This window comes from Scyliorhinus canicula, chromosome 15 (genome assembly GCF_902713615.1).
Source record: "Scyliorhinus canicula chromosome 15, sScyCan1.1, whole genome shotgun sequence".
NCBI classification, from domain to species: domain Eukaryota; kingdom Metazoa; phylum Chordata; class Chondrichthyes; order Carcharhiniformes; family Scyliorhinidae; genus Scyliorhinus; species Scyliorhinus canicula.
In genome coordinates, this window is record NC_052160.1 from 38620954 (window position 1) to 38648346 (window position 27393).

At 48.3% G+C, this 27393-nt stretch overlaps 1 protein-coding gene across 3 annotated transcripts in view; it reads right to left on the reverse strand.

Annotated features, from left to right (window-relative positions):
• Positions 1 to 27393, reverse strand: part of LOC119978887 (interleukin-21 receptor-like) — a 110113-nt gene that overhangs the window by 70001 nt on the left and 12719 nt on the right. For 2 of the 3 annotated variants that reach the window (XM_038820795.1, XM_038820796.1), the window contains exons 2-5: positions 26965 to 27043; positions 18362 to 18476; positions 6482 to 6678; positions 5383 to 5534 (exon numbers count right to left, since the gene is read on the reverse strand). In XM_038820795.1, coding sequence (XP_038676723.1) covers positions 5383 to 5534; positions 6482 to 6678; positions 18362 to 18476; positions 26965 to 27043 — 543 coding nt within the window. The remainder of the gene's footprint in view (positions 1 to 5382; positions 5535 to 6481; positions 6679 to 18361; positions 18477 to 26964; positions 27044 to 27393) is intronic. The other variant, XM_038820797.1, reaches the window with a different exon arrangement.

A 27393-nucleotide genomic window follows, 5' to 3' on the forward strand; every position in this document is an offset into this window, starting at 1 on the left:
CCCTTTCAGGTTGAGAGCGACGCCTCAGAGATAGCTCTAGCAGCCACTTTAAATCAGGCAGGGAGGCCCGTTGCATTTTTCTCCCGTACCCTATCCGCTTCAGAACTCCGACACTCCTCAGTCGAGAAGGAAGCATAAGCCATTGTGGAGGCTGTTCGTCATTGGAGGCACTACCTCGCAGGTAGGAGGTTCACCCTCATTACCGCCCAACGATCGGTTGCCTTTATGTTTGACAACTTGCAAAGGGGCAAAATAAAAAATGATAAAATCCTTCGGTGGAGGATCGAACTCTCCACCTATAGTTACGATATTAAATATCGACCGGGGAAGCTCAACGAGCCCTCGGATGCCCTATCCCGCGGGACATGCGCCAGCGCGCAGATCAGCCGTCTGAAAGCCATCCACGTTGACCTCTGCCATCCAGGGGTCACCCGGCTCGCCCACTACATCAGAGCCCGAAACCTGCCTTTCTCCAACGAGGAGGTAAAAGCGGTCACCAGGGACTGCCCGATCTGTGCAGAGTGCAAACCTCACTTCTATAGACCAGACAGGGCCCACCTGGTCAAGGCTTCTAGGCCCTTTGAACGCCTTGCGATCGATTTCAAAGGGCCACTCCACTCCACTAACTAGAACATTTATTTCCTCAACATCATCGATGAGTTCTCCCGATTCCCTTTTGCCATTCCATGCCCTGATATGACCTCCCACACAGTCATTAGGGCCCTGCATAGTGTCTTCACCCTGTTCGGTTTCCCCAGCTACGTACACAGCGACCGGGGTTCGTCCTTTATGAGCGACGAGCTGCGTCAGTACCTGCTCGACAAGGGCATCACCTCGAGCAGGACTACCAGCTACAACCCCGGGGGAACGGACAGGTGGAGAGGGAGAACGCAACGGTCTGGAAGACCGTCCTACTGACCCTCCGGTCTAGAAAACTCCAAGTCTCCCAATGGCAAGAAATCCTCCCAGACGCGCTCCACGCAATCAGATCCCTCCTCTGTACAGCTACAAATCAAACCCCTCACGAGCGACTCTTCATTTTCTCTAGGGGCACTACCACGGGAGTCTCACTTCCGGCGTGGCTGAGGACACCAGGCCCGGTCCTCCTGAGGAATCACGTCAGGGGGCACAAAACTGACCCCCTTGTTGAAAAGGTGCGCCTCCTCCATTCCAACCCCCAGTACGCATTCGTGGAGTTCCCGGACGGTTGCCAGGATACAGTATCCCTTCGGGACCTGGCACCCGCTGGATCCAGCCCCCCCCACCGCCGCTGAGGTACCCCTTACCCCGTTCCCTATGCTGCTGACCCTTGCACCCCCGATTCCGCAAGCTCACCCCACCGGCTCCACGCGCCAGAACCAGCCCGCCCCCAGTGCCCCCAGTCTCCGGTCGAGCCAGAGGTGTATAAAGTTCGGACGAGACCCGCCTCGGAGTCTGCCATCGTACCCCAGCTCTCAACACCCACCCAGCCACCGCATGAGGCTGAAACCCCGGTGCTCCGCAGATCGAAAAGAACAATTCATGCACCGGACAGACTAACTCTGTGAGCCACCAAACCCGCTGGACTCGATTGTTTTCACAGGGGGTGAATGTGGTGAATGTGATTCACACCGGATTATAATCTGTATATACATGTGTCTATATTGTAAGTGCAGTTGCACTACCTGACCACCAGGGGGAGTAGCTCTGGGAATGCTCGAGTTGTATGGGGCTTCTCCCTTGGCTCCGCCCAGGACTCCTCCACCTGAGCTGCTGTATAAAGATCAGTGCCACATGGTCATCCGGCCAGTTCACCGAAAGTTCAATGGCTAACAGGCTGGCTCTGTTGTGAGTATATTAAAACTGCTATTCTAATCCTACAAGCACGTGTCCGTAGAATTGTTGGTTCCAACACAGGGCTAATCCACTGCGCCACCGTGCTGCTCCAAAGATTATCTTCTTTAGTTATTAGGGCACATGTTGAGGAACAAAAAGCTAAAGCTGCTCGACAGGCAACAGAGCTAGCTGACGATCTTGAATTGGTCCATAGAACCAAACTTTTTTTCACTCATGATTTTAAACAGGAGAAGGATAGAAGGTGGAAACGATAAAAGAAAACAAGTAGTCAAGAAAGAGATGGAACAGTTGAGAATGGTCAGCAAATTTCACCTCAGATTTAAAAGGTGCTTCAGGTGGAAGTGAAATTTGGAGGCCTAAAGTGTTTCCACTGTAACAAAGTAGGATATATCAGGGCAGATTGTTGAAAGACCAGTTGCAGTAGTAGAAAAGGAAGCATTTGAAAATGAAGTGGCTGTTAAAACAGTAGCAGGTGAAATATGTTCTTCAGGAATCAGCGAGGGTTAGGTCTTAAGATCATTCAGATAATTATTTGTAATGGTGTAGGAAGTCAGGCTGTTGAGAGTAAGTGCCTGTGGAACCTGTTCCCCAGTGACAGTCAGTGTCCGTGGAACCTGTTCCCCAGTGACAGTCAGTGTCCATGGAGCTGTGCCCTGGTGAGAGTCAGTGTGCATGGAACTGTATCCCAGTGAGAGCCAGTGTGTATGGAACTGTATCCCAGTTCGAGTCAGTGTATGCGGAACTGTACCCCAGTGAGAGTCAGTGTGTATGGAACTGTATCCCAGTTCGAGTCAGTGTATGCGGAACTGTACCCCAGTTCGAGTCAGTGTGTATGGAACTGTATCCCAGTTCGAGTCAGTGTGTATGGAACTGTATCCCAGTTCGAGTCAGTGTATGCGGAACTGTACCCCAGTGAGAGTCAGTGTGTATGGAACTGTACCCCAGTGAGAGTCAGTGTATGCGGAACTGTACCCCAGTTCGAGTCAGTGTGTATGGAACTGTACCCCAGTGAGAGTCAGTGTATGCGGAACTGTACCCCAGTGAGAGTCAGTGTGTATGGAACTGTACCCCAGTGAGAGTCAGTGTATGCGGAACTGTACCCCAGTGAGAGTCAGTGTGTATGGAACTGTACCCCAGTGAGAGTCAGTGTGTATGGAACTGTACCCCAGTGAGAGTCAGTGTATGCGGAACTGTACCCCAGTGAGAGTCAGTGTGTATGGAACTGTACCCCAGTGAGAGTCAGTGTATGCGGAACTGTACCCCAGTGAGAGTCAGTGTTGGTGGAAGAGTACTTCAGTGAGAATCAGTGTGTGTGGAACTGTACCCCAGTGACAGTCAGTGCCTGTGGAACTGTATCCCAGTGAGAGTCAGTGCCTGTGGAACTGTACCCCAGTGAGAGTCAGTGTGTGGAGAACTGTACCCCAGTGAGAGTCAGTGTGTGCGGAACTGTATCCCAGTGAGAGTCAGTGCCTGTGGAACTGTATCCCAGTGAGAGTCAGTGTGTGGAGAACTGTACCCCAGTGAGAGTCAGTGTGTATGGAACTGTACCCCAGTGAGAGTCAGTGTGTGCGGAACTGTACCCCAGTGAGAGTCAGTGTGTATGGAACTGTATCCCAGTTCGAGTCAGTGTGTATGGAACTGTATCCCAGTTCGAGTCAGTGTATGCGGAACTGTACCCCAGTGAGAGTCAGTGTGTATGGAACTGTACCCCAGTGAGAGTCAGTGTATGCGGAACTGTACCCCAGTTCGAGTCAGTGTGTATGGAACTGTACCCCAGTGAGAGTCAGTGTATGCGGAACTGTACCCCAGTGAGAGTCAGTGTGTATGGAACTGTACCCCAGTGAGAGTCAGTGTATGCGGAACTGTACCCCAGTGAGAGTCAGTGTGTATGGAACTGTACCCCAGTGAGAGTCAGTGTGTATGGAACTGTACCCCAGTGAGAGTCAGTGTATGCGGAACTGTACCCCAGTGAGAGTCAGTGTGTATGGAACTGTACCCCAGTGAGAGTCAGTGTATGCGGAACTGTACCCCAGTGAGAGTCAGTGTTGGTGGAAGAGTACTTCAGTGAGAATCAGTGTGTGTGGAACTGTACCCCAGTGACAGTCAGTGCCTGTGGAACTGTATCCCAGTGAGAGTCAGTGCCTGTGGAACTGTACCCCAGTGAGAGTCAGTGTGTGGAGAACTGTACCCCAGTGAGAGTCAGTGTGTGCGGAACTGTATCCCAGTGAGAGTCAGTGCCTGTGGAACTGTATCCCAGTGAGAGTCAGTGTGTGGAGAACTGTACCCCAGTGAGAGTCAGTGTGTGCGGAACTGTATCCCAGTGAGAGTCAGTGTGTATGGAACTGTATCCCAGTTCGAGTCAGTGTATGCGGAACTGTACCCCAGTGACAGTGAGTGCCTGTGGAACTATATCCCAGTGACAGTCAGTGCCTGTCGAACTGTATTCCAGTGAGAGTCAGTGTGTGTAGACCTGTACCCCAGTGAGAGTCAGTGTGTGTAGACCTGTACCCCAGTGAGAGTCAGTGTGTGTAGACCTGTACCCCAGTGAGAGTCAGTGTGTGTGGAACTGTACCCGTGAGAGTCAGTGTGTGGAGAACTGTACCCCAGTGAGAGTCAGTGTGTATGGAACTGTACCCCAGTGAGAGTCAGTGTGTGGAGAACTGTACCCCAGTGAGAGTCAGTGTGTATGGAACTGTACCCCAGTGAGAGTCAGTGTGTGCGGAACTGTACCCCAGTGAGAGTCAGTGTGTGTAGACCTGTACCCCAGTGAGAGTCAGTGTGTGTAGACCTGTACCCCAGTGAGAGTCAGTGTGTGTGGAACTGTACCCGTGAGAGTCAGTGTGTGGAGAACTGTACCCCAGTGAGAGTCAGTGTGTATGGAACTGTACCCCAGTGAGAGTCAGTGTGTGCGGAACTGTATCCCAGTGACAGTGAGTGCCTGTGGAACTATATCCCAGTGACAGTCAGTGCCTGTCGAACTGTATTCCAGTGAGAGTCAGTATGTGTAGACCTGTACCCCAGTGAGAGTCAGTGCCTGTGGAACTGTACCCGAGTGAGAGCCAATGCCTGTGGAACTGTACCCCAGTGAGAGTCAGTGTGTGTAGAACTGTATCCCAGTGACAGTCAGTGCCTGTGGAACTGTACCCGTGAGAGTCAGTGTGTGTAGAACTGTACCCCAGTGAGAGTCAGTGTGTGTAGAACTGTATCCCACTGTGAATCAGTGCCTGTGAAACACCCACTGAACTGGGAGACCACTCGCCTCTTGAACCTCTACCCCAATAACTGTGGAAACCATACCACATTGAGAACTGGTTTCTGTCAAAAGCATTTGCCTATGGGAGTCTTTCTGCCTGGAATCCGTATCCCACTGAGAATCTGTGCCCCTTGAACACATCGCCCATTGAGAATCAAAACCAAGTGAGAATCTGTGTTTCTAGTACAAAAGGGGAGGTGAACAATGCACAAACAGCACTGTCTGGATTCAGTAGGCCAACCTCTGGAAGAGGGAATGTAACACTATTGGAGAGGGATAGGTCACAGTCCTACCTCCCAGCTATCTTCCTTCCTCTTGTATCTCAGCTCGTAATCAAAGCCATCCAAGTAATCGTCCTTGTCATAGCCGATTTGCCAGGTGAAGTTGTACGTTTCACATAGAGCAACATATGAGACAGTCAGATTGAACGGTGCAAGAGGTTTAACTGTAGAGACAAAGATTTGTTTTCCACGTTAATTACAAAATCAACATTAATGTAGAACAGAATGTCTGCACAGGGTCGGGCGTGGGGCAGACACTGGGAATGCAGTTGTGCTTGTGTGAAATCTCTGCGTAATGAAGTGAATTGACCAGGCCGCTGGTGGTTTTGGAAAATCTCAGAAGGATGCAAATTAAGTAGGAGGAGGAAGCAGGGAGGCCATAGGAACATTCACCCAAAGGGTAACAGAGTGTAGGAATTAGTTTCTGGAATAGAACCTTGAAGTGAAAAGAAATGGAGTGAAGATGGAATTGGATACATTTAGAGAGAGAGTGATGATCAGGAGGTATGTTGAAAAGGTATCTGTGCCATTACGCACGGTGTTGTATTTCCAGCCCTTCCCACCGGCGGGATCTTCTGGTCCTGCCTAAGGTAAACCCCCCACCCTCCAAGGTGGGTTCTCTGACAGTGGCCAATGCGAGCCGCATCCAGAAAACACGCCGTGGGGCAGCCGCAAAATCCCGCCCGTGGTTACTAGTAGAGTGCAAAATCTGTACGTGGACAACTGTCTCCCCATTCACTTCAACACTGGGCCTAATTCTGTTTGAAACTCACTTTAATTGACTGTCCATCAAAAAAACCCAACTAATATCAAATTAAATATCGTTCGTTTCTAACATGTATGTACAAATAGTTTCACTCCTTATTTAACCTGTGCTGGATCTGCCCTGGGAATATTTGAAGGGTAGTGCACAGGGAGCGTTCTTCTGTATCTAATTTACGTTATATGTTATGTTCTCTCATTTATGTTATACCCATCTTGGGAGTGTTGGATGGGACAGGCTAAATGTGGAAAGGGTTTAATTTCTCAACAACAACATTGCTCTCTCAGACATTAATACTTGAGGTGACCAATTCATCTGATACTGACACCGTTGTGCTTTCACACTTACTATTTTGCGTTGTATCGAAGGAGGGACATGTCTCAATAAACTTCTCATCTCCTTTGATTTTCGCTTTGATGCTGATGGTGTAATTTTCCTCTGTAATTCCTATGTCTTGATGGAGTTTACACTTGTATTCGGTGAGACCCTTATCCCCATCAGAGCAGGACATCACAGCTAGATTGCAGGAAATCTCGTCTTCCTGCCTGGAGTAGAAAATAGGAAGACATAACATGTGAGTTGTCATCTGATAGGGAGCTCCATGATGAGAGCACGGTGCTGATCCTTGACGCAGCAGACAAATTCCGGGGAAGATACCCAGTCAGTCGGAATCTTATGCTAGAGATGGTATTGGTTCTGGGGCTGAGTGCTCCAAAACCTGAAACCAATCAGCACAGTGTTCCTCCTCCTGGTCACTATCCAGTATTCCCTGCTGTGTGGATCTAGAGTGAGGGCAGCATCAGACTTGGTTATGACACTGTCACTTAAGCAACATATATAATCTCACACATGAAGAATGGCAGTAAAAAAACAAGTAACTTGCATTTATGTCATGCCTTTCATGACCGTAGTGCGATATGATAATCAAGTACTTTGGAAGTCATTATTATTGTGATGCAGGAAATGTAGCAGCCAATAAACTGTAAAGATCTGATCATCTGTTTTCGTAACGTTTTTTGAAGAAGATATTGACAAAGGCATTTGGAAATTTTCCAGCTCTCCTTTGCATAGTTTGTTTGCAGCATGTACTTCCAGACTCGCTTTCTCCCTCGGAGAATGGAGTGTTAGAAGGATTTTGCATGTTGATTATAAACCTGTTTTGAGCTATGCCGATGGCTCCTCCTGTGACCAGAAGAGGGGTAGGGACCAGACTGCAAAGGGAAAAGATGGTAGGGGGTGGGGCAATACTAGGTTGTGCCCTAACCAGCTAACCGGCTGGGCGTTACCCTCCATCACACGCATACACACCACACAAGCAAAGAAAGAAACCGTGTCTTTGTGTTAACTTCTCAAACTGGTATGGATCTGATTAACAAACCCACCAGTAAAGGCTTTAAAATTCTGCCCTGCAATGGGACTCAGGAGCTTGCAGCTCAGAGGCAGGTGCACCAGCACTTAAGCCATTTGGGCTCTTCGCTACACAGTGCAATGGGATTGTTTATGTCCACCCAAGAAAGCCTACATGGCCTTATCCAAGAGCGGGTACTCCCAACAATGCAGCATTCCCTCACTACTGCTTGAATTATGGGCTCAAGTCTCATCGGACTTGACCCTCTAACTTTCTGAGTTTGAAACAAGTGTGCTAATAAAACACAGCAGACATATTGGTGGAAAGCTGCAGTGAATTCTGCTGGAATAGATTTCAAAAAAGTGAAAGTAAATTAAAATATTAAGCGATAGTGATGGGGACAGTGAGACACAGAGGGGAACTTTATTTCTTTTTCAAGTTCAATAGTATTATTATCTGAGTGATAAAACTCCTACAAATACACAAAAAATCTTACAGTAGTATAATTAGCTGGAACTAAAATTTTTATAAAATGACCTGGGGAGACTGGAAATTCCCCCAGGGCCACAGAACTTTAAAAAGATCACGTATCATTTTGTATTTTAAGACTGAATAAGTCAGCGGAATGTTTAGTGATGTCACATTATTTGTATAATGTTGAAATGGAGCAGCTCTCTGTCAATTTTTTCACCAGTGGTTCTCTCAGCAGGTTTTGTAGATCTATTTATACTAGGCGCAGAGAGAGGGCATGAGCGGGACTGACTATGCTACAATCTCCACACCGCAATGACATTAACTCTGCACAGACTGTACTTCAAACACAGCTCGAGATCTCAGGGGAAACCACAACATCTGAGCTCAAGCGTCCAAACAGTCAGCCTGACTTCAAAGAAATTCACAGCTCAGTCTGTCTACCGAGCTTTCGCTATACCTTACACTCTGTCCCATCAGCAGCCTGTATGGCCGTCCGTTCTCTGTCAAGTTCTGTGTCCATCACTTAACTTGTCTCTTGTTTCTCGCTTTCTCTTGCTGTCTGTCTCTTTCCCTCTGCCATCATTCTGTTGCTCTCTGGCGACTCATTCTTCCCTCTTGCCTGTCTTAGTCAGTTCCTCTCCATATTTGTGTCTGGACCCATCTCAATCCAACTATCTTAACTCCATCATCCCTCTTGACATCTGTCTGTTTCCTTCTCCAACTAATCCCTCTATTACTCTGTCCTTCACTCTAAATCTGCCCCTCTCCCTCTATCTGTCTCCCCAACTGTCCGCTCCATTCTAAATCCATCTCTCTCATTCTATGGCTTTAACTCATTCTTCTCAATTTCAAAGCTGTGAATCCCTTTACCCCGCATAGACTGGCCTCCCTGTTACACTGCTGTCTTTAAAACCAAACTTAGAGTCACCGTTTCCTGCTTTAATTTATCTTTGCCTTTTCCTTACAACCTTGATGATGACCTCAGCCCATCGCTTGGTGAACTGTGGGGCTGCACCCTGGTGGGTGTTGTTCTTCCCCAAGAGTCCTTTACTCTGGTACTGGCTATTTCACTGATGTCTTGCAGTGTGGTGTATGGCCCTTCCACTGGTTTCCTGCAATCTGGAATTAGGCCTTTCCCCTGGTGCCAAACACTTTGGGTCTGCGACATTTCCCTGGTGCCCTTATGTCTGGGCTCTCTCCATGGTGTCAAGTGAGACTGGGCGCTTCCTCAGATGTCCTGTCTTATGGTACCCTTTGTGATTGGCAACATCCCTTGATGCCCTGTACTCTGTAGGTGTGTCCCTGCACAGCCTTGGACACACCCATACCCACTATTACAGCCTCGGAGGTAAGAGCTTGAAAGTAAACCCACGGAAAGTGAGGGGCCCCGACGGAGTCCCTGGGTGAGCACTCAGAACCTGCGCTGGCCAGTGAGTGTATTCACAAATATCTTCAACACCTCACTTCTCCACTCCGAGGTCCCCACCTGCTTCAAGAAGACTACCATAATACCAGTACCAAATAAAAACAAGGTAGCCTGCCTCAACGTTACCGATCGATGGCCCTGATGTCTGTTATCATGAAATGCTTCGAGCGGCTAGTTATGAGACGGATCAACGCCAGCCTCCCAGACGGTCTCAATCCATTGCAGTTCGCCTACCACGGCAACCGATCCGCAGCAGATACTATCTTTCTGGCCTTACAATCAAATCTCGAACATCTTGACAACAAGGACACAGACGTCAGGCTGCTGTTTATAGACAACAGCTCCATCTTCAACAGCATTATCCCAACAAGACAATAACCAAACTCTGCAACCTTGGATTTGACCCCTCCCTGTGTAGCTGGATCCTTGATTTCCTCAGCAACAGACCGCAATCTGTCAGGATAGGCAACAGCACCTCCTCCACAATAGTCCTCAACACTGGGGCCCCGCAAGGATGTGTGCTCAGTCCTCTACTGTACCCCCGATACACACATGACTGTGTGGCAAGATTCAACTCTAATTCAATCTGTAAGTTTGCAGATGATATGACTTTGGTGGGCCGTATGACAAATCAGACTACAGAAGGGAGATAAATTACTTGGTTGCATGGTGTACCAAAAATAACCTCTCTCTAAATGTTGGAAAGACCAAGGAACTGATCATCGACTTCAGGAAGCGTAGCACGACACCCCACCCCTGTCTGCGTCAATGGCTCCGAAGTAGAGATGGTTCATAGCTTTAAGTTCCTGGGGGTCACCATTACCAACAGTCTGTCCTGGTCCACTCACGTTGATGCAAAAGTCAAGAAAGCCCAACAACGTCTCTACTTCCTAGGGAAGCTAAAGAAATTCAGCATGTCTACATCAACTCTCACAAACGTCTACAGATTTGCCATAGAGGGCATCCTACCCAGCCGCATCACAGCTTGGGCCAACTGCTCGGCCCAAGATCGCAAGAAACTGCAGAGTGTGGTGAACTCAGTCCACGTATCACACAAGTTTGCCACCCTCCCATTGATTCTGTATACACCTCCCACTGCCTCAGGAAGGCAGACAGCATTGTCAGAGACCCCTCCCACCCAGGCATTGCCTTCTTCCAGACCCTTCCATCAGGCAGAAGGTACAGAAGTCTGAAGACCCGCACGTCCAGACATAGGAACAGCTTCTTCCCCACAGTTACTAGACTCCTCAACGACTCTCCCTCGGACTGATCTGTTCCCTGTAAGAACACTATTCACGATGCCCAATGCTGCTTTTGTTTGGCCTTGTTCCGCACTGTAACCAATCACTATTTGTTGAGTTACCACTGTCAATGCACTCTGTTGATTATTCTTTTGTCCACTATGTATGTACTGTGTTACTTTCCCTTGGCCTCAGAAAAATACTTTTCACTGTACTTCGGTACATGTGACAATAAATATCAATCAATCAATCTGGAGCTTGGACCTCCTACTGGCCTGTACTGTAATAGTGGAATTTCCCCTGATATTTAGTGGAACTGGATCATTCTCTGGTGTCCTGCACTGTGGGACTGTGCTCTTCCCCTGGTGACCTGTGGAACTGAGCCCTTTGCCTGTTGCCCTGCCTTTGAGACTGGACTCTCTCTCACGGTACCCTTCCTTGGGCACCTCTCCCTGTGGAGCTGGGCTCTCCCCCTAGAACCTCACAGTACTGAGTCCCTCCTCTGCTGTGCCATTCCATGAGACTGGAGCCTTCACCGAGTACCCTGTGAGACTGGACCCTCCATCTAGAAGGGTGAGTTTGATGGACTGAAAGGTTACATGTACTTGTGGTGCACACAATTGGTGGTGCGCAGCAGGGGTAAGCCAAGATAGAGCATGGCGGCTCTTGCGAGCTCTCCCAAACAGATCCTCTTTTTACATCTCTTATAACTGTACTAATCTCTTAAAATGTAATTCTAACACTAACATTATCACTAACCTTTCTCTTTTATCTTCCCTTGCAGATTTGATGACATTGGCCAGGATTCTCCCTCAACCGGCAGGCGGGCCATACCGGCGCCAAAGAGGGGCGTGAACCACTCCAGCATCGTCCACCCGGAAGTTGCAGAATCCTCTGCATTTCCGGGGGCTAGGCTGGCGCTGGAGTGGTTGGTGTTGCGCCAACCAGCGCCGAAGGGCGTCCACCTGGCGCATGCACGGGAGCACCAGCGTGTTCTGGCGCATGCACAGAACCGCTGGCGTGATCACTGCACATGCGCAGGGGGTTTCGTCTCCGCGCCAGCCATGGCGAAGCTTTAAAGAGGCCGGCGCGAAGGGAAAGAGTGCCCCCACGGCACAGGCCCGCCCGCCGATTGGTGGGCCCCGATCGCAGGCCAGGCCACCGTGGGGGCCACCCCAGGGCCGGATCCCCTCCCGCCCCTCCGAGGACTCCGCAGGCCGCCCTCAGAGCCAGGTACCGCCGGTATGGACCTTGTGTATTTCACGCCAGCGGGACCTGCCGAAAACGGGCGGCCGCTCGGCCCATCGCGGCCAGGGGAATTACCGGGGGGGGGGGGGCGCTGCCAACGGCCCCCGACCGGTGCGACGTGATCCCCGCCCCTGCCAAAAAAGCGGCGCCCGAGAACTTGGCAGCTGGTGTCGGAGCGGCGGGGCGGGATTCACGCCCCCCCCCCCCCCCCCCTGCCGATTCTCCGACCCGGCTGGGGGAGGCAGAATCCCGCCCATTGTGTGCCTTGTGTTATATATTTTCTTTTCTTTCTATACAAAATAATCTATTTGAGTTGCTCAAGGAAAAATTACTTTTCACTGTATCTCTGCTTGAAGGTGTGGAAGGCACGAGTGCCACGAGATATGTCTCAAGGATGCTGGCGGGGCTGGTGGCAGAGGGGGTACTGGACAAAGCCCCAGAGGTGGACAGAGCGCACAGGTCCCTAAGGCAGAAGCCGAGAGCAGGGGAGCTGCTGTGAGCGGTGATTGTGAGGCTCCACAAGTTTGTGGAGAAGAAAATGATCCTGCGGTGGGCCAGGGAGAAGCAGAACTGCGAATGGGAGGGGAACAGGGTCCAAATCTACCAGGATATTGGTGAGCTGGCGAAAAGATGTGCCGGTTCAACAAGGCCAAAGCGGCTCTTTACCGAAGGCAGGTCATGTTTGGCACGCCGTACCTGGTGAAACTGAGGGTGACTTTTGAAGGCCGGGAGTACTACTTTGAAACCCCAGAGGAGGTCAATAATTTTATTAGAGACCATAAACTGGGGGAGAACTGAACGGTGATGGGAGATGGAGGAGTTGAAACTATGGAATTCAGAAGATGCGGGTAATGTTGGGGAGGTTGGGGGTGGGAGGCTGGAGGCTGGGGGTGGGAGCGGCGGTTCTTCTCGTGTGGGGTGATTCTGTTATGATTGTTCGCTAAGGGGTAATAAGTTTGTAAGGGAGCAACTGCCCCACCACTCCCGCCGCCTGCGGTGGTTTTTATTTTTTGGATGTGTCTTTGTTTTGGTGGGGGAGGGGAATGTCCACAGACTAGGGAGGGAAGGGTAGGGGGAGGAGTGCAGTGGTAGATAGTGGGAGCCTTCAGGCAGGAACTGCCATGCTGGCAGCTAATGCTGGTGAACGGAAGTGAGGCAGAGGAGGTGGCCGGGAGCGTTGGCCAAAGGCAGTGCTGGAGCAGGAGCAAGGTCATGGATGCAGAAGGGGGCCATCCTGGATGGACCCGGTTTAGGGTGAAATTAAAGGGGACAGAATCGGAGGGGAAGGATGGCAGACAGCAGAGGGGAATGGAGGTGTAAGGTTTGTAACATGGAACGTGCGGGGGCTGAACGGGCTGCTGAAGAGGTCCCGCGTCTATATGCACTTGAGGAGCTTGAAGGCAGGGGTGGTCTTCCTGCAGGAGACGCACCTTTGGGTGAAGGGTCAGTTCAGGTTGAGAAAGGGATGGGTAGGTCAGATATTTCACTCGGGGTTTGATTCAAAGTTGTGGTTGGTGGCGATCCTGTTGAGCAAAAAGACAGGGGGCGCGATTCTCCGCTGCCCACGACGGGTCGGAGAATAGCGGGAGGGCCTTCCCGACATTTATCCTGACCTCCCGCTATTCTCCCCCCCCCCCCCCCCCCCCCCCCCCCCCACGGCCGCCCCACGACACGAATCGCTGCTCGCCGTTTTTTACGGCGAACAGCGATTCTCCCCTGGCCGATGGGCCGAGTTCCCAGGCCTTTATGGCCGTTTTCACGAACGCAAACACACCTGCTCCCACCGTTCGTGAAAACGGCCGCAAAGTGCCGTTCCGGACAACCATGGCACCTATTGGCACGGCCGCACCACGGCTGCGCCACGGCCGTGCCAAGGGTGGCATGGGCTTGCGATCGGTGGGCACCGATCGCGGACAGCGGGTCCGATACCCGTGCACTCTTTGTTCCTCCGCCACCCCCGCAGGATCAGTCCGCGGGGCGGCTGAGGGCCATGACGGCCCGCGCATGCGCGGGTTTGACGCATATGCGTGATGACATCATCCGCGCATGCGCGGGTTGGAGCCGTCCAATCCGCGCATGCGCGGCTGACGTCATCGTGCGCATCAGCCGCCGTGACGCTTGGCGCGCGGGCTTAGCGACGGTCGCTAAGCCCGCGATGCCGTGCTTCGCGCGCCCGGGGGGGAGAATCGGGTCCCGGGAGGGGGCGCGGAGGCTGCCGTGAAACACGGCCAGTTTCACGGCAGCCTTTACGATTCTCCGCATTTGCGGCGAATCGCGCCCAGGGTTTGTAGGAGCCAAGGAAGTGCAGGATCCAGATGGGATAGTGAGCGGGTGGTTAGAGGGGATGCCGATGGTGCAAGTGAATGTTTATGCTCCGAATTAGGACGATGTGGGGTTTGTGAAGAGGTTGTTGGGACCAATTCCAGACCTGGACAAACATCAGTTGACCCTGGGAGGGGATTTTGATAGCATACTGGAGCCGAGGGTGGATAGGTCGAGTCCCAAGTCAATGGGAAGGTCGAGGATGGCAAAGGAGCTGGGAGGGTTTATGGACAGGATGGAAATGGTGGACCTGTGGAAGTTTAGGAACCCGGGGGAAAGGGAGTACTCCTTCTCGCACATGTACAAGGTATACTCCAGAATTCATTTCTTTGTGGTGTGTCGAGAGATGTTGGTGGGGGTGGTGGGGGCAGAGTAACCGGGAATCGTGGGTAGGGATTCTCCGACCCCCCGCCGGGTTGGAGAATCGCTGGGGGCTGGCGTAAATCCCGCTCCCGCTGTGTCCCGAAGTCTCCGGCACCAGAGATTCAGCCGGGACGGGAATCACGCCGCACCTGTCAGCGGGCCCCCCCCCCCTGGCGATTCTCCGGCCTGCGGTGGGCCGAAGTCCCGCCGCGGTCATGCTGATCCCGCCTGCGGGAATCAAACCACATACCTTACTGACGTGACCAGGCGGCGGGGGGGGCGATCTGGCCCCGGGGGTGCCCCCACGGTGGCCTGGCCCGTGATCGGGGCCCACCGATCGACGGACGGGCCTGTGCCGTGGGGGCAGTCTTGTGAATTCAACAGTCAAGAAAGCCCAACGTCTCTACTTCGTATGAAGAAATTTGGCATGTCTACACCGACTCCCAAAAATTTCTACAGATGTGCCATAGAGAGTATCCTATCTGGCTGCTTCACAGCTTGGTATGGCGACTGCTCGGCCCAAGATCGCAAGAAACTGTAGTGTGGTGAACTCAGCCCAACGCATCACACAAGCTTGCCATCCTCCCATTGATTCTGTGTACACATCCCGCTGCCTCAGGAAGGCAGACAGCATTATCAGAGACCCCTCCCACTCAAGCTTTGCCCTCTTCCAGCCCCTTCCATCAGGCAAAAAATACAGAAATCTGAAGACCCACACATCGAGACACAGGAATAGCTTCTTCCCCACAGCTACAAGACTCCTCAACGACTCTCTCTCGGACTGATCTGTTCCCTGTAAGAACACTATTCATGAGGCCTTATGCTGCTCTTGCTCATGTGTTGCTTGTTTGGCCCTTGTTCTGCACTGTAACCAATCATTATTTGTTGATGTACCAGTTATACATGTACTCTGTCGATTATTCTTTTGTCTACTATGTTTGTGTGTACATTCCCTTGTCCACAGAAAAATACTTTTCACTGTACTTCGGTACATTTGACAATAAATATCAATCAATCAATCATCAAAATCAATATTCTTAGACTTAGAACAGTACAGCACAGAACAGCCCTTCGGCCCTCGATGTTGTGCCGAGCAATGATCACCCTACTCAAACCCACGTATCCACCCTATACCCGTAACCCAACAACCCCCCCCTTAACCTTACTTTTTAGGACACTACGGGCAATTTAGCATGGCCAATCCACCTAACCCGCACATCTTTGGACTGTGGGAGGAAACCGGAGCACCCGGAGGAAACCCACGCACACACGGGGAGGATGTGCAGACTCCGCACAGACAGTGACCCAGCCGGGAACCGAACCTGGGACCCTGGTGTTGTGAAACATTTACGCTAACCACCATGCTACCGTGCTGCCCCTAATTCAATCAATCTTTATTCAATATCAATATTCAGCTACAGAGGCAGGCCTCGTCTGGAGAAATCCTGAGAGTGCGGACAGGGAAGGGGAGGCAGTGTCAAAATGGGGGAAGATCAATGAGGCGTTCAGGGAGTACTAGGAGAAATTGTATAGGGCCAACCTGGGGGAGTGAGGAAGGGGACATGGGGAGGTTTGTGGACGGGCTGGATGAGGAGGGGAAGCAGGTGCTGGAGGAGCCATTCGGGTTGCCAGAGTGATGGAGAGCATAAAAGGGATAAAGTCGGGAAGGCCCCGGGGCTGGACGGTTACCCAGTGAAGTTCTATAAGGAGTTCCAATAACATTAGGCGGTTACTAAATGTGATCATTACCCCGTCGGAGACGGTGTTTGGGACGCTAACAAAGATGGTGGGGGTAGAGGTTGGGCCACACCCTATGGTAATGATTTTTGGAGTATCGGAAATTTTAGAGCTGATGGAGGGAAGGAAGACCAATGTTGCGGCCTTCGTATCACTAGTTGCCGGCGAAGGATTTTGCTGGAATGGCAGTTGACAACGCCACTGGAGGTGACAGCCTGGCTAGGGGACCTGTCCGACTTTCTCCGGATGGAGATGATTAAGTTTGAATTGAGGGGGTCAGCGCAGGGCTTTGAGACAAGGTGGACACTGTTCATGACCATGTTTGAGGAATTGTTCATCGCGAGGTGGGGTGGGGGGGGGGGGGGGGGTTGACAAAGAGGGCCAAAGAACAAAGAACAAAGAGAAGTACAGCACAGGAACAGGCCCTTCGGCCCTCCAAGCCTGCGCCGACCATGCTGCCCATCTATACTAAAATCTTCTACACTTCCTGGGTCCATATCCCTCTATTCCCATCCTATTCTTGTATTTGTCAGGATGCCCCTTAAATGTCACTATCGTCCCTGCTTCCACCACCTCCTTCGGCAGCGAGTTCCAGGCACCCACTACCCTCTGTGTAAAAAAGTTGCCTCGTACACCTCCTCTAAACCTTTCTCCTCGCACCTTAAACCTATGCCACCTAGTAATTGACCCCTCTACCCTGGGAAAAAGCCTCTGACTATCCACTCTGTCTATGCCCCTCATAATTTTGCAGACCTCTATCATGCCGCCCTTCAACCTCTGTCATTCCAGTGAGAACAAACCGAGTTTATTCAACCGCTCCTCATAGCCAATGCCCTCCATACCTGGCAACATCGTGGTAAATCTCTTCTGCACCCTCTCTAAATCCTCCACATCCTTCTGGTAGTGTGGTGACCAGAATTGAACACTATACTCCAAGTGTGGCCTAACTAAGGTTCTAAACAGCTGCACCATGACTTGCCAATTCTTGTACTCAATGACCCGGCCAATGAAGGCAAGAATGCCGTATGCCTTCTTGACTACCTTCTCCACCTGTGTTGCCCCTTTCAGTGACCTGTGGACCTGTACACCTAGATCTCTCTGACTTTCAATACTCTTGGCAGTTCTACCATTCACAGTACATACCCTACCTGCATTAGACCTTTCAAAATGCATTACCTCACATTTGTCCAGATTAAACTCCATCTGCCATCTCTCCGCCCAAGTCTCCAAACGATCTAAATCCTGCTGTATCCTCTGACAGTCCTCATTGCTATCTGCAATTCCACCTACCTTTGTGTCGTCTGCAAACTTACTAATCAGACAAGTTACATTTTCCTCCAAATCATTTAAATATACTACGAACAGCAAAGGTCCCAGCACTGATCCCTGCGGAACACCACTAGTCACAGCCCTCCAATCAGAAAAGGAAACTTGTACAAACTGTAAATCGTGGGATGTGAAGAATGTTCTCCGATTTATTTATGTTTTTGTATTTTTGAATATGTTTGGAATAAAATACATTTTTTAAAAAAAGGTTAGGTTACGGGGAGTGGGGCCTGGGTAGGGTGCTCTTTCAGAGGGACGGTGTCGAATGGCCTCCTTCTGCACTGTAGGTAATCTACGATTCTATGATTCCAATGATGCAAGAGCAAGCAATTTAGCAGAGTGTGATGAGCAAATTCTGTCACAGCTGGTGGTGTAAAAGCAGCCGATGTAACAGTGAATGACATTAGCATTGAGTGACATGAGAGTGAGTGATACAAGTGCACACAATGTGACGGTGAGGATATAACAGCAAGTAGTATAACAGCTGGCAATGTAAAAGCAAATGGTGTAACAGCGACTGATATAATACTGAGTGATGTGCGACTATGCAGTGTAATAGAGATTAAGCTAAGAGTGAGTGGTGTAAGAGTGAGCTATATAAGAGCGAGTGATGTAAAAGCGAAGGATGCAAGAGGGAGCAGTGCGAAGTGTGTGATTTGTTTGCCATTTAGTTTCAATTTTACTCAACTCACAGATCATCAAAGATGCAACTGCTCAGTGAGTTTGAATAATTCTATACTTACGATACTGCAGTAAGATGGTATGAAACTCCAGGCTCATGTGGCACTGTAACTCTCCAGTTACATGTTATGTGCTCTAAGTAGTCGGTGACACAGGTCAGGCCATCACAACCTGTAGCTTGGAAGAAATTATTGGAAGAAGTTATTATTAAGGGAGGATTTAACTCCTGTTGCCCTCTGAACATATTGTGAGATACAGCTTCCTCCCTCAACCCACACCACAGATGTGAAAGATCCATTGCTGTTTGTGTGAGCTTTCTGTCTATAAGATGGCTGCTGCATTTGCCAACATGACAACATTCACTACGCTAAAACGTTACTCATGAAACCCAAGAAGCTAATATAGATTGAAGTATTTCACTAAAGTTGGCTTTTCTTTATAATTGTTACAAGCAGCACGTGATTTCATTTTAAAGATTTTTCTTTTGTGGGATACAAGTGCTGGCAGCGCTAATACCCTCCATTCTCCCGAGCAGGTCCTCAACCACGATCGAGGCGAATTATGGTGATCCTGTCAGGTTCATCACTCACTTGCCAGTGCAAATGGGCATTTAGTGAGACCTCCTGCAGCACGTAAATCATAGAATTTTACAGCAGAAAAGGAGGTCATTCAGCCCAGCAAACCTGTGCTGAATCTCTGAAATAAATAGCCAACTAGTCACAATCCTTTGCCCTTTCCCCATTTGGCCCATTGGCTCCGGTTTCCTCCCACAGTCCAAAGATGTGCTGGTTAGGTGGATTGGCCGTGATAAATTGTCCTTAGTGTCCAAAATTGCCCTTAGTGTTGGGTGGGGTTACTGGGTTAGAACATAGAACATAGAACAGTACAGCACAGAACAGGCCCTTCGGCCCTCAATGTTGTGCCGAGCCATGATCACCCTACTCAAACCCACGTATCCACCCTATACCCGTAACCCAACAACCCCCCCCTTAACCTTACTTTTATTAGGACACTACGGGCAATTTAGCATGGCCAATCCACCTAACCCGCACATCTTTGGACTGTGGGAGGAAACCGGAGCACCCGGAGGAAACCCACGCACACAGGGGGAGGACGTGCAGACTCCACACAGACAGTGACCCAGCCGGGAATCGAACCTGGGACCCTGGAGCTGTGAAGCATTTATGCTAACCACCATGCTACCCTGTTATGTGCTCTAAGTAGTCGGTGACACAGGTCAGGCCATCACAACCTGTAGCTTGGAAGAAATTATTGGAAGAAGTTATTATTAAGGGAGGATTTAACTCCTGTTGCCCTCTGAACATATTGTGAGATACAGCTTCCTCCCTCAACCCACACCACAGATGTGAAAGATCCATTGCTGTTTGTGTGAGCTTTCTGTCTATAAGATGGCTGCTGCATTTGCCAACATGACAACATTCACTACGCTAAAACATTACTCATGAAACCCAAGAAGCTAAGGGTTTTATATAGATTGAAGTATTTCACTAAAGTTGGCTTTTCTTTATAATTGTTACAAGCAGCACGTGAATTCATTTTTAAGATTTTTCTTTTGTGGGATACAAGTGCTGGCAGCGCTAATACCCTCCATTCTCCCGAGCAGGTCCCCTGTTATGGGGATAGGGTGGAGGTGTGGGCTTGGGTAGGGTGCTCTTTCCAAGAGCCGGTGCAGACTCGATGGGCTGAATGGACTCCTTCTGCACTGTAAATTCTATGAAATTTCTATGAAACCTGTGACGGCTCTTTGACAATAGCGATCCCGTGTAGCATGGCTTTGAATAGATTTAACATTGTTTCCTCACTTTTGCATCGTGCCCCAATCCTGTAGATCCTAGCTTTAGAAAAATAGCGTTATCAATGTGTCCTTCCACTTTATTAAGATTCGTGTACCTGACCCCATCGGTCTCTGCTTCTTTAGAGTTTTATCACGTAGTGCATAGTTCATCTCCCAACTTACATTTCACAGCATTAAATTTTATGCACCTTCTATATTTCCTGTGAAACATTTAACCCTCAACCTACATGATCCGGCCCTTTATCTCATTGCCATTTGGGGAGCCTGCTGGGTGAAAATGTGTCATTGCGATAGCCTGCAAAACAACACTGACTACACTTCAGAAGTTCCTAATTGGCTGTGAAGAACTAATCTGACATTCTGAGAATGCCAATAATCCTGCATAAATATAAATGCTTTCTTCATCTGTCCAATCTTCATAGTTCACCATGGCCTTTTCCCTTCCATTGCCTGTAATTGTTATTGTATATCTTCCTAAGTCTGGATCATTTATCTATATTGAGAAGAGCAGCCCTCCAAACACTGGTGCTGGGTGACACCATTCTTTATATCTTCCAGTCTGAAAAGCATATATTAACCATTAGTATTGTTGTCCTCTAACTTATTCCCATACTGCCTCATTCCTTCTGTCATGGAGAGCTTGTTTTTAATAAATCTCCGAGATGACTCCTGGTTCAATAGCTTCGTGAACCCCATGTCCACTGCGTTTTCTTTATCAATACACTTCATATATCTTCAAACAACTCTGCTAATTTTATTTTATTCTTCGCAGGATGTGGGCTCATCCCTAATTGCCCTTCAGAAGGTGGTGGTGAGCTGCCTTCTTGAAACGCTGCAGTCCACGTGGTGTTGGTACACCTGCAGTGCGGTTGGGGAGGGAGTGCCATTATTTTGACTCAGTGACAATGAAGGCCTAGGTCGATGATGCGTGGTCCGTACAGTTTCATTCCTTTCTTGACTTTTCTGTAGTAGTTATTATACAACCGAGCTGATTGCTAGGCCATTTCAAAGGGCATCTAAGAGTCAACCATGCTACTGTGGGTCTGAGAGTCTGAATACTGAGAGTCACAATAAGGCCAGACCAGGTAAGGACGGCAGATTTCCTTCTGTAAAGGGGATTAGGTAACAAGGTGGCTTTCTAGGATAATCAATTAAAGTTTTATGGTTTCAGAATATAATTTAAATTCAACCAGCTGCCACAGGGAGCTTTGATGCCCAGAGCATTAGGCTGTGAATCGCAACTAGACTTTTATAAATCAATTTTAACTCTCCTTATAGAATCATAGAATTCCAACAATGCAGGAGGCCATTCAGCCCATCGAGCCTGAAAGAGCACTTTACCCAAGCCCACTCCCCCGTCCTATTCCCGTAACCAATTAATCTAACCCACACATCTTTGGACATTAAGGGGCAATTTATCATGGCCAATCCACCTAACCTGCACTTCTTTGGATTGTGGGAGCAAACCGGAGCACCCGGAGGAAACCCATGCAGACATGGGGAGAATGTGCAAACTCCATACAGAGGGTCACCCAAGACCGGAATTGGACCCGCCGGGTCCGTGGCGCTGTGAGGCAGCAGTACAAACACTGTGCCAATATGCCGCCTCTTAATCTACGTCTGTTTAAGTTTCCAGCACATATGGCTCTTGGGAGTCCCAATCTTATGTTTATGTGGGACTCCCAGTAGTAACAAAGTCACCCTGAAGGATTCATAGTTGGCTCTCTTCCACATTCTCACTGAGTGGAAGACTTGAGACTCCATCCTCAGCTCTCACATTTCCTCCACCTGCTACTGTATCAGTGATTTCAGGAGAGGAGGAGAGAAGAGTGCAAGTCAATTGTAGTGAGACAATTTGAAGCTGTTGAGGATTTTAAACACCTGGCTGGCCAGCCTTAGTGGGTTCTACTGACTCTCAAAATTCAAAGTACTGTTGTCAGTTCAGGGTTGAAAGCTGAGTGAAGTTTTTCCACAAAGTAACTGTGCAAGCTAGGACCCCGGTCACATACATCTGCAAACACTGGTTTCTGAAGTTGGCTTCACCTCAACATCTCACAGTTGACTTCAGATCACATACAATATTGCAGCTCAGATCCCAATTAGCTCATGCTTCTGCCCACTCATGCCCTACCCACGACTCATGCCAACTCATGCCTACCCCAACTCATGCCAACTCACGCTCCCGTCTGGTTCACATAATAATCGCTTATTGTCACAAGTAGGCTTCAATGAAGTTACCGTGAAAAGCCTCTAGTCACCACATTCCGGCGCCTGTTCGGGGAGGCTGTTCCGGGATTTGAACCCACGCTGCTGATCTTGTTCTGCATTACAAGCCAGCTGTCGTAGCCCACTGTGCTAAACCAGCCTGCTCATGGACCAGTTGCCAGTCGTTTGGACCAAAATGAAACTGAATTATTTTCTCCTTACTATTTAATGAATAACAATGTTGCTCTCCTCATCCCTCTTCCTCATCAGGATTCCTTCCCTGAGAGCACTGACTCATTGGGCTATATTTCCATGGGGTCAGAAAGGACACTTTGCCCCACTGACCAGTCTCCCCATATGACTACATTGAGTGTTGGGATGCCCCACTATACGCCCAACCACGACTCATGATATTAACCCCGTTCATGGCTAATGATTGCCCATTCACTCTCTTTCCCACACTGTTCAATGAGCAGAGGTGGAACCTCGAGTGGATTTTTCCCTCCCTAACCTAGGACACTGAGGTCAGTGACCCTGTCCCTGTGAATCTGTCCCTATCACAGGCCAGCTACAATCAGATAGTTTGGAATGGAAACCAGCCTCATCTCAGAGTGCAGAGTGAAACTGCAGACTGACTCATGCACAAGGTTTAAAATGTTGTAGATTGTAGGAGTTGGAAAGACTGAGTGAGAGGTGGAATTTCACAGTGCTGAGGCTTTGGTCATGAATGAAGTAATAATTTCCAATTTCACTGAAGCTTGGGAAAGCCAGGAATGCATAAGTATCTACCTAAACAGATCCAACACAATATAAACCCATCTGAAGAATTATTCTACAATTCCTCAGAAAACTAGCTGTATACTGGGAGGTATTAATGAGATGGCCGCAGATGGCAAAATCCTCCTTGGTTAATGCTCATAATATTTCAAAGAGAAATTCTCTCACATTTCACTGTTTTCTAACTTCATATATCATTACTGTTGGCTTGAAGTAGTAAAGAAACTGAACTGAAGGGGTGCCTGAGAGATAGTTGTGTCCTATATACTCATGAAGATAGATTTCAGCTGCTGGACCAAAAACCTAGTGGGCATGAGTTCAAATCCCACGATAACAAGTGGTAATATTAAATTGAAATAATCTAATTTGAAAGTTATTGGATTTGTGTAAAAATCTAACTTTCTCTCCAATGCCCTTTAGGTAAGGGAACCGACTGTCCTTTGTCAGTCTGAGCCTAAATATGACTCCAGTCACACAGTGTGTGGATGATTGTTAATGTCTTGATGGAAACTAGGGATAAGCAATTCATGAGACCTTGCCAGTTGCACCCCAATCCACAAGACAATATAAAAACTTAATGAAGGAACGATCAACAAACCTTTCTCTTTCTAACAGATTAACTCCACCTACACACTTTCTCCCCAAATTCCTCAATCCCACCAACCACTTTCTCCCTAGATTCCTCAATCCCACCCCAGCCCCCCTCCCCATTGCCTCAACTATACCTATATACTGTCAATCCCAGCTACCCGCTTTCTTCCCATCTCCCTCAATCCCACCTTCCTTCTCCCATTTGCGTCAACACCACATACCCACCATCTCCCATATCCCTCAACCTTACCTACCTGCCTTCTCCCATATATCCCAATCCCTCAACTATACCTAATCACCTTCTCCCTTAATCCCAGTTTCCCAATTTCTTCTCATATCCTCAATCTCATCTCATCTCTCTCTCTCTCTCTAGAAAGGTATCCAATAATCGTCTGACCTAATTTACATTTTCTTTCGCTGATAACCTATTCTGCATTCTCTTTTTCTTCCTGCATGAAAATGCTTCCAGACTTCCTTCTTAATTAGACTGCCCTATTTTTACTTAACATAGAATCATAGAATCCCTACGGTGCAGAAGGAGGCCAGTTGGCCCATCAAGTCTGCAATGACCCTCTAAAAGAGCGCTCCACCCAAATCCACTTACCCACCCCATCCAAATAATCCCTTAATCTAACCTACACATCCCTGGACACCAAGGGGCAATTTAAACATAGTCAACCCACTTAACCCGCACATCTTTGGATATCTCACAAGATTTGATGCATTACCACAGCAAATGAATGAATAGATCCTCCTCTAGTGACTTAGGCCAGGGTTTTCCACGCCCATCGTGGTAGGACCTGACGCAAGAGATTCAGCGGCCCAGCCAAACGTTCATTGAATTTGGGCAGGACCAGATAATCTCTGCAACAGGTGGGGCTGAAAATCCCACCCTTAGAGATGAGAACACAATTTACAAGTTAGCATTATTTTCTCTAAAATAACAGATACTCAGAAGTAAGTCATAGACTAGAACCTAATTGAGGAGTTTGGGTAATTTATATGCAGCATAATTGCTACCAAGAACATGAGCAGGTGCAGACCATAAGGCCTGTCAAGCCTGTTCCATCATTCAATACGATCCTGGCTGATCTTGGGCTTCAACTCCATTTTCCCACCCACTCCCCATTATCCCTTAATTCCCTGTCTATCCCAGCCTTAAATGTCTTCAACGATGGAGCATTCACAATCCTCTGAAATAAAGAATTCCAAAAATGCACAATTCTTTGAGTGAAGTAATTTCTCCTATTCGGTCCTAAATGATTGGCCCTTTATCCTGACACTATGTCCCGTGTTTTAGACTCTCCAAGCAGCGGAAACAATCTCTCAGTGTTTATCCTATCAAGCCCCTTCAGAATCGTGTACCTTTCAATGAGACCACCTCTCATTCTTCTGAACTCCAGAGAATAGACGCCCAAATTGCTTCGCCTCTCATCATAGGAGAACCCCATCATCCCAGGGAGCAGTTTAGTGAACATTCAGTGTACCGCCCCTGATGCCAGTATATCCTTTCTCAAATGTGGAGACCAAAACTGCACACAGAATTCTCGACGTGGTCTTACCAAAATCCTGTACAACTGTATTCTTTATTCTTGTACTCCAATGCCCCAGCAATAAAGGCAAATTTTTCTTTTTTTAAAATAAATTTAGAATACCCAATTCATTTTTTCCAATTAAGGGACAATTTAGCATGACCAATCGACCTACCCCGCACATCTTTTGGGTTGTGGGGGGCGAAACGCACGCAAACACGGGGAGAATGTACAAACTCCTCACCGACAGTGATCCAGAGCTGGGATTGAACCTGGGACCTCGACACTGTGCTGCCCAGCAAACTTTTTGAATTTTGCCTTCCTAATTACTTCCCACATCTGTGGTCATACTCGTCTCTTTGAACATCAAAACTTACAAGTTTCACACCTTTTAAAAAATATTCTGCTTTTCTATTCTTACAACCAAAGTGAATAACTTCATACTTCCCTGCATTATACTTGATCTGCTATCTTGCTACCCATTCACTTAATCTGTCTATATTTCTTTGCAGCCTCCCTGCAGCTTACCTTCCCACCTAGTTCAATGTCATCGCAAACTACCCAAGAGTGAGTTGCTGCCGGGAATATAATCGAGTTGTTCAGAGGTTTATATCTATAATAACAGATATCCAGGAGTGAGTTACAGGGTGGAATATAATCAAATGATTTGGGAATAGGCTGTGGGTTTATATATAGAATAATATCCAGGAGTGAGTTACAGGATGGAATTAAATGGAAAGGTTGAGTAGGTTTATATGTAGGATAGCAGGTTCCCAGGAATTAATATAATCGGGGGTTTGTAGGGTCTTTATAGAATAACAGCTATCCAGGAGAGAGTTGCAGGCTGGAATATAATCGAGGAGTTGAGGGGATTTACATAGGAAGTATTGGATTCCCAGAGTTAATTAAAGGCTGCAATATAATCAAGGGATTTGGGGTTGGGGTTAAGGTTTACAAATAAAATAATATCCAGGCCGGAGTGTAATTAAGTGGTTTGGCAGGGGATTATACATAGAATAACGGGTCAATAAGAGTCACACAAACCAGTTGGTCCTGTATATACTGGTAGTAATAGTAATCTCTGTAATAAAAAACTGTGCTTGAGTCTATTATTAACTGAAGGGTATTGAACTGAGTAAGAACGTAACTTCCAACTGAAGCACAAACAATGGTGCATTTTTTAATTTTGTGATTAATATAATTTGGGTGATGGAATGAATACATTGTGTTATCACAAAATTATCTGCCCCGTGAGAACAGAGGGTAGGATTCCCAAAAATTGTGATGATTTAGTTGCCAATTGTATAAATTAAGATTATGTGTATGCAGGTGGAGGCAAACTCACTTGGTAATTGCTTATATAAGCACATATAAAGGGATACTGAGTGAGGTTGGTGGTGGGTTGTAGAGTTAGAAGATAAACATTTGTTATGTTTCACTTTCTGAATAAATTTAAAACTGAGCAAAGATTAACTACTGGCTTCCTTCTTCACCAACTGGTTGTCACATGTTTAACATTGGTTACCACCCCATTCCCACTCCACACCATGTTGTTTGCGGGCCTCTGAGATGGTAGGTCAGACCCCCCTACATGTCCCAGGCAGAGGCTGCTTTGCGTTTCGTTAATTCGGAAGGCCCCCATCACACGAGGACCATGAACCCGCCTCGGAGCCCCACCTTCCCCCATGGGTGACATGGTGGCACAATTGAAATTAATTTCAAAATGCAATTAGTTTGAACTTACTGCATTGTGCCTGCCTACACAGGAAAAGGAGCACTGTGGTCAGCAGGGTCCGCCAGAGGCAGCTCATTGTGGGAACTTTCTGTGGAGGAAAAGCACAATTTTTAATATCAGAGTCATTTGTCTGATGAATTGCAGATCAGTCATTACACCACACACCACATATACCAGATAATGTCTTACACTATCATAAAATGTTGTACACAACACATGTCTCAACAGCCGCAAAGAGGAGATGAAGCAAGCATAAAGGTAGTTTCGGTAGATTATATTGCAGGTGAGCTATATAAAATGTGGAGAGTTGTGGATAGACTAACAGAGGTTCCAGGCCTGCATATATGTAAATATGAAAGTCTGTGTACCTTCACACACTGTTACAGGGCTGGGAATGAGAGAGTTGGACAGGCTGTGTGTGTTGATGATGGTGAAGCT